This window comes from Salmo salar, chromosome 10, assembly GCF_965601325.2.
Source record: "Salmo salar chromosome 10, fSalSal1, whole genome shotgun sequence".
Lineage (NCBI taxonomy): Eukaryota > Metazoa > Chordata > Actinopteri > Salmoniformes > Salmonidae > Salmo > Salmo salar.
Genome location: NC_138300.1, coordinates 105,899,710 through 105,907,435, shown reverse-complemented (window position 1 = coordinate 105,907,435; position 7,726 = coordinate 105,899,710). Strand labels below are relative to the sequence as shown.

Here is a 7,726-nt window from a genome sequence, read left to right as displayed (position 1 = left end):
CATAAAAGAAGCACTCCTGGTTTGAATTGGGCAAATAATCAAGCTCAGCTTTTCATCAGGTGTGCTAGTTCTGGAATAGACCAAATAAGTGGAATTGACAGTGGGTAGCCTACTATGCAGGACAGTCATTAAGGTGAATATTCACATTTCTATCATAAAGTTATAGTTGTAGTAAGTTTATACAGAAGCCTACCCATAAAAGGAGACATGCTTTTCTAAATGAACAACTGCATTGCTTTATTGCCGTTTCAGCATACATCCAACACCCTATGCATTTGGGCTAAATGAAGCAGCATTTACATATTTGTCGTGTGTGTCAACATACAGTTTTAAAAATGAGGATTCATTTTTCTTTACATATGATACATTTTTGCACACATGTTTATAAATATCAATAAAATCTGTCAAACTTATCACACACCATCTAAACCAGCCTTGAAATGATGTAACTTTTTTGTATTCACAGCTCCGTTTAATTCTTACACAAATGCTCACTCTGTGTATCTATCAATACAGAAAAATATATAAAACTGTGACCAACCAAAGATTTACAGTTTGGCAGAAAGGCTAGTAAGGTCAAATGCCAAACAGAATAGAAGTGGTTTAGAGCAACATTCCTGTCTCCACTTCTACTCATAACTGCTGTCTGACAACCTGTAGTTGTATGAAAGGATTTTACCAAAAAACACAAAATAGAAATGTACCTCTGGTGGGATACATAAAAGTTTAAACCCTAAAAAGAAAACTAAAATATTAAAACAGAAGTGAAAAAGGCATCTTGCGTCAAAGCAGGTCATGTACCTCAGCTCCAGGGGTAGCGAAGCCAGAGTTCTGTGGTTTAGAACAATGATATTGAAGGATATCCACTGACGCAAGTGTCTCATGACACCAGTTAGTGATGTCAGTTCACTTATGGTATTATGATAACACGATGCATTTATACTGTGTAAGCCCAATAAGACACTGCCCCTAATGTTGTTCTCTTCACTGTTTAACCTACACTGAGGACATTTCATGGTATATGCCAATTAATATAGAATAAGGGCTACTGATTATAAAATGAAATATCAGTGTGATTTATGGTGAATGGCATGGTATGGAGAAGCCACATGATCACTCAGAACTAGGACACCAAGAGATGTGTCAAGTGGGTTGCTTGCTGAAGTGGACATGTGTCAATGAATCTATGCTACAAGTTAACTATTCACACCAGCACAACTTTCAGAGTCAAAGACAATGTAACGCAGGATATTTTTCTGAGCCTGCAGCAGCCTCCACCCCTTACACAATGGCTTCTTGGTGATGGAGTTTTCAGTTGATTTCCTTGCAGTCAATGTTATAAAGAGAGCACATGTGCAATCCGTCGAGCCTCCAGTTCAGGCACTCTCCTCCGTGAACACGGAAAATACCAAAAACAGTTAATTCAGGTTCTCTATCAAAACCAAGCTAATAAATACAAAACAACCAAGTGACCAGATTCCATTGATCCTTAGTGTTGACTCTTCGGGTGAATCTCTGTGCAAAAAAATGATGGGACTTTTAGAGTCTCGTCCTTATTGGCTCCTCAGAATGTGGAAGCCAAAGTGTAATTGGAGTGAAAGGCAGCTAAAGCAGAGGATGTCCCTCTGCAGTCAGCAGTCACAATAGTAGTGTATGTCATGAGGTTAGGTTGAGACTGATAGAATGAGAGAGACCACTCCTCCCCTTCCCACAGAAACCCTGTAACAGTCAATAGGTCAAGGGCCTACCCTCATCTAAAACCACCGCTTTGCTAATATGTCGTGTTCTACACATGTAGTGCATTGAAACAGGTATCATACATTGAATTCCTTTACATCAGCAGGACCTAACCTCTTTCTTCCCTTTGCGTGTTTGAGATTAAAATAAATAATAAAAAATAGTTCCCCATTCTGGAGAACCACTCCAGAAGAACTTCTGAAGTTCTGAGAAAGTCCAGGCTGTAGTTGGTCCTCCTACCGTGATTTGATAATGAAGGGATATATCACTGGAGGTAATGATGCCTGGCTGGTGGCAGGGTAGATATGTAAACATTATAGACTGCTCCAACAGAGGAGCCGTAATGGGACAACTCCATTCTGCACACATTCTCTGCTGGGTTATCTGGGACCAAGCATGAGACCGTGGGTTGGGCCTTCACTGAGCCCTGACACAGAGGAGGGGTAGTGTATTATCTGAGTTACGGTGGATGGTGAGTTTAGCCTCTCCTCTTCAGGCCCAGTTGAGGTTGAAGCCCTTGGAAAGCATGACAGACTCCAGGTCCTTGTCCTCCTCCTTCTCACTGAGCCTCTGCTCCTCCAGGAGGGCTACCAGGGAGTCTCTCTGCTCCACCACCTCCAACATCTCATTCAGGATGTGCTTCTCCTGTGCCAGCTCCACCTCTGTCTTCAGGTGGTCTGAGGAGGAGAGGGGGATGAAAGAGAGAAAGAGGGACAGATAAGTAGAGAACTCATATATGGAGAGGAAAGTGAAAAAAAGTGTCTCACTCTGAGGTAATCAGGATTTGATGAAACCATGAATGTTGTTTCCCATGGTCCTGTACCTTTCATATTTTTTATGCTGCACACGAATTGCCCTTGGGGGAAAATAAAGATTTATTGAATTGAAAATTGCCGGTCCTTACCTTCAATTGCCATTCGTTCCCTCAGGTCCTGCTGCAGTCGACTCTGGCGATCCTCCAGCTCCAGTTCTCGTGCACTGGGGGACAGAAAGATAGACTTACGGCCCAACTTTACACCTGTGGCCCTGAATTATGTCTCACGTCTAAATGATGTCTCCAGTCTGTCTAAATTATGTCTATCTACCTTTAGTTACAGCACCTTAGATACAGAGTTCACCTTCAGTAGGCCTATAACAAAGAATAATAATGGTTAACTCACAATATCATCAGCTCAGATTCGTATCGCACCAGGGCGTTTTTCTCCTGGACCAGTTTGAACCACTCCTGCATGAGCTTGGGGTCGTCCTTTTTTCCCATCCCTGGAAGAAGAAGCAACAAAGAAAGGGCAGTGAGGGAAACGGCAGGGCAGAGGAGGCTTTAGGTGGGTCTGATGCAGACACTGACACAGGCAATGCAATGACAGCCAAGCCAAGACGTCTTTGTTCTGGGAATGGATGGCGAAGTGGGGATGATGGGCCGGGCTGGGCCGGACTGTTGACCAGGGGTCGGGATGGTCTTGCCGTATGCCTCACAGAAGATGAAGTGGAGGAGATTTCAACTTTGGAAAATGCGCGGGAAAAACAGGTGTTTCAAAGTTGAGAGTTTGTGTATCACTAACTTCTGAGACAGATGCCCTTGCTACTGTACTGTAATAATAATAATCAATAACAACACACTGAACAAAAATATAAACGCAACATGTAAAGTGTTGGTCCCATGATTCATGAGCTGAAATAAAAGATCCCAGAAATGTTCCATAAGCACAAAAAGCTTATTTCTCTCACATTTTGTACACAAATTTGTTTACATCCCTGTTAGTGAGGATTTCTCCTTTGCCAAGATAATCCATCCACCTAACAGGTGTGGCATATCAAGAAACTGATTAAAAAGCATGATCATTACACTGGTGCACCTTGTGCTGGGGACAATAAAAGACCACTCTAAAATGTGAAATTTTGTCACACAACAAATACAAGGCCACAGATGTCGCAAGTTTTGATGGAGCTCTTCCATGGCCTGCATACTCAGACATGTCACCCATTGATCACGTTTGGGATGCTGTGGATCGGCATTTTACGACAGCACGTTCCAGTTCCCGCCACTATCCAGCAACTTCGCACAGCCATTGAAGAGGAGTGGGACAACATTCCACAATCAACAGCCTGATCAACTCTATGCGAAGGAGATGTGTCGCATGAGGCAAATGGTGGTCACACCAAATACTGACTGGTTTTCTGAACCACGCCCCTACCTTTTTTTAAAAAGATATGTGACCAACAGATGCATATCTGTATTCCCAGTTGTGAAATCCATAGATTAAGGCCTAATGAATTCATTTTAATTTATTTCCTTATATGAACTGTAACTCAGTAAAATCTTTGAAATTGTTACATGTTGCGTTTATATTTTTGTTCAGTATATATGCCATTTAGTCCCACCTGCATACATTTTTAACATACGGGTGGTCCCGGGAAACAAAAACACTATCCTGGTGTTGGAAGCGCCATGTTCTACCAACTGAGCTACAGAGGACCACTGTATGTTCAGAGCAGTTGTCGTCTCCTACCACTGTTTGTGTCCCCCTTACGGAGAGGGCCATAGGTAGGGGGACAGGGCAGAAATCCGTGGTCTATTCCACCACGTTGTACCCAGGACGTTGTACTCAGGGAAACCTATGGAAGTTCTACACAGAGATAAAACACCAGAAGAGTTTCTCTCTATGGAAGTTCTACACAGAGATAAAACACCAGAAGAGTTTCTCTCTATGGAAGTTCGACACAGAGATAAAACACCAGAAGAGTTTCTCTCTATGGAAGTTCTACACAGAGATAAAACACCAGAAGAGTTTCTCTCTATGGAAGTTCTACACAGAGATAAAACACCAGAAGAGTTTCTCTCTATGGAAGTTCTACACAGAGATAAAACACCTGAAGAGTTTATTCTCTATGGAAGTTCTACACAGAGATAAAACACCAGAAGAGTTTATTCTCTATGGAAGTTCTACACAGAGATAAAACACCAGAAGAGTTTATTCTCTATGGAAGTTCTACACAGAGATAAAACACCAGAAGAGTTTCTCTCTATGGAAGTTCTACACAGAGATAAAACACCAGAAGAGTTTATTCTCTATGGAAGTTCTACACAAGTTCTACACAGACATAAAACACCTGAAGAGTTTATTCTCTATGGAAGTTCTACACAGAGATAAAACACCAGAAGAGTTTATTCTCTATGGAAGTTCTACACAGAGATAAAACACCAGAAGAGTTTATTCTCTATGGAAGTTCTACACAGAGATAAAACACCAGAAGAGTTTATTCTCTATGGAAGTTCTACACAAGTTCTACACAGACATAAAACACCTGAAGAGTTTATTCTCTATGGAAGTTCTACACAGAGATAAAACACCAGAAGAGTTTATTCTCTATGGAAGTTCTACACAGAGATAAAACACCAGAAGAGTTTATTCTCTATGGAAGTTCTACACAGAGATAAAACACCAGAAGAGTTTATCTCTATGGAAGTTCTACATCCCTACATGCAACAATGTACCACCAGTAGAAATAAAGGATCCTGTCAGATCCTATTTATACAGAGCGGTTTCAAAAAACATGTGTTATGAATTATTTAATTCTCCCTATAGCTTCTACTACTGGGTCAGATGATGGCGTCGATCTGTCATTTAGACCAATAGTGAAGCTATCATACTCCCCTATTAGATCTGCCTGAGAGAGAGGCCTCTACTGGTATTTGGCATGCATTACTGCAGTCAAGGGCCAGCGGCCAAATAACTTTTACCCTTGTGCCACTGTAAAGGTGGCCAGTCCATGCTATGCTATAGAAAGTCTGCTAGCATTTTTCATCTGTCGCACGTAGGTGGGAGCCAAGCGGTTTCAATGAGACACTGGGGGGCAAACCATTGATGCAGCATGACGTACTTAGCTGGAGTGGTGGAGTGTCTTGCAAAACGAAAAGGAAAAACACAGTACACACATAAATCGAATGGCTGTGCTCTCGGGTGCTGCTGCCGGCTTTCGCTGATTAACAGACAAGGACAGAGAGGCAAAGCGGAGTTCCTCAGACGGAGGAACTCAGACAGGACAAAGAGGAGATGGAAACAGGTGGATATGCTAACTTATCCAACAATGTGCTTGCTTTTCCCTCTCCCTCTCTCTTTCTCTTTCTTTCTTTGCGCCTCGTCCACCACCCTTAGCCCAGGTTCCAAGATCACAGGAGAGAAGAGCCACAGTTAACAACATAACACACATCCAGCCTGAAAACCAGATCGCACAGAACACACACAGGCATGTTTTGTTTACATTGATCAGAAGGCTTCTCAAGCAGTTTCACACAGACATACATGTGTTAGAGACAGTAGACCAGATGATCCAGAATGTTGTATATTGATAGAATATGCAAAACTGAGATGTGTCACAAGTTGTAGGACTATCGCTCTCTTTATCAAAACCTTGTCACACACAGTCTTAGTTGTAACACACTATAGTCGAGAGAGAGGCTGTCAGGCAGCTTTCACACACTATAGAGAGACTACACCACTCAGTAGTGGGAGATAGATGGTTTTTCATGTCCATTAGTTTTACAGCAAACAGAGGACATGCTTTTGATTAAACACACAATGAAGCAGAGTAGTTTCCCCTTTAGCTGCAGCCTCTTGGAATGATGGAAAAATGTGTGCACAATAGTTGTTTACTTACTTGGGTTGTTAACCAGGGTTGAGGGCTTTCTAATATGTTTCTGCTTGAGACTGTAAATCTCAAGGGCAAATTCATCTAGGAGGGGTCTATAGAAGCGTCCATGTTACATTGTTGATTCAAGACAGTAAATAAACCATTTAAAAATACTATTGGCGACGGTGTGCACTAGGTTTCGGAGTATCCTCAACTCAACAAACCAAAAGTCGCATAGACATGTCCTGTCCTTATTTTCTCATCTACACCGTTCCAGTTTACAAATGTCTACATAAATGTGTGTAATGTTCAGTGTGATACAACTATGGTAGATAGCGAACGGTGACATCCTGGGGAAATCTACTGAGCCTGGACACACACAGGGAGAGGAGGAGGAAGAGGTGGGGGGGTGGGGGGGGGGGTGAGGGAGAGGAGTTTCAGGAGACCGGGGGGAGGAGCCCTGCTTCGTGGATCCCCGCGGTCGGTTGCTGTGGTAACCTGAAGCAGCCAGCAGCAGGCAAGGCAATAGGTTACGTTACCTTCAGAGGAACAGCAGGGACAGAAGGAGATAGGTCTTCGGCGAGGGGTCCCGACAAAGGGCTCAACTACTTCCACAACATAGGGAAAGAGTGCCAAGGAGTGAGGTGGAGGAAGAGGAGGAAGAAGTGATAGACAGAAAAAAAGTGTAGAGGACATAAAGCGTGAGAGGAAGTGTAGGAGGGAGGGAGAGATGGGGGGAAGATGAGGAAGAAAGAACAGTGAGGAGAAAAATCTAAAAGAATGAGAGCACCAGGGGGAGGAGGAAGAACTGAAAGCACCTGTAGAGAGGAGGTGAGAGAGATCAGTTGTGTGGGGTCAGAGAAGGTGAAAAAAAGGAGAGTGAAAACACAAAGGGCTGGAAAGAACAGGGGAATAATCCTCGTCTTTCATCTGATGGACTCCGAATAATACTCCTCAAACTCAGCAAAACTGTTTTGTGTCCATAGAGCTCTATGGGGTGATACAAGAGCCTTCACAATACCAATGTTGTGTAATGTGTTGACAATGCTCTGCAAATTAGATTCATCTAAATAAAAACAGATTTTTATTCATCATCACTTGAGATTTACAGAAATAGAAGATAAATCATCTAAGCGGGAAAGAGTTAGTTATTCCATCTTTGAAAATATTTCAGCTCTCCCAGGTAAACATAACTTGTATTTGTTGACGTTGTGGCTACTTTTGAAGTGCAAATTAGCATTTTTGTGCAAATGCGTGTGAACCTCCGCGAGAAAGTCCTCACATATAACGAGGTCATACTGTCTACCGGATATAGTGAGTAGAGAAACACAGTACTAGGCACAAACTGTAAAGTGAAGAG

At 42.5% G+C, this 7,726-nt stretch overlaps 1 protein-coding gene across 20 annotated transcripts in view; it reads right to left on the bottom strand.

The window, feature by feature from the left end:
- Positions 1-211: 211 nt before the first annotated feature.
- Positions 212-7,726, bottom strand: part of LOC106561386 (protein-methionine sulfoxide oxidase mical3a) — a 159,862-nt gene continuing 152,347 nt past the window's right edge. For 12 of the 20 annotated variants that reach the window (XM_045688313.2, XM_045688314.2, XM_045688318.2 and 9 more), the window contains 4 exons: positions 6,906-7,184; positions 2,898-2,997; positions 2,642-2,715; positions 212-2,414 (listed from right to left, as the gene is read on the bottom strand). In XM_045688313.2, coding sequence (XP_045544269.1) covers positions 2,230-2,414; positions 2,642-2,715; positions 2,898-2,997; positions 6,906-7,184 — 638 coding nt within the window. In that variant the 3' untranslated portion in view covers positions 212-2,229. The remainder of the gene's footprint in view (positions 2,415-2,641; positions 2,716-2,897; positions 2,998-6,905; positions 7,185-7,726) is intronic. The other 8 variants (XM_014125290.3, XM_014125295.3, XM_014125297.3 and 5 more) reach the window with 3 other exon arrangements.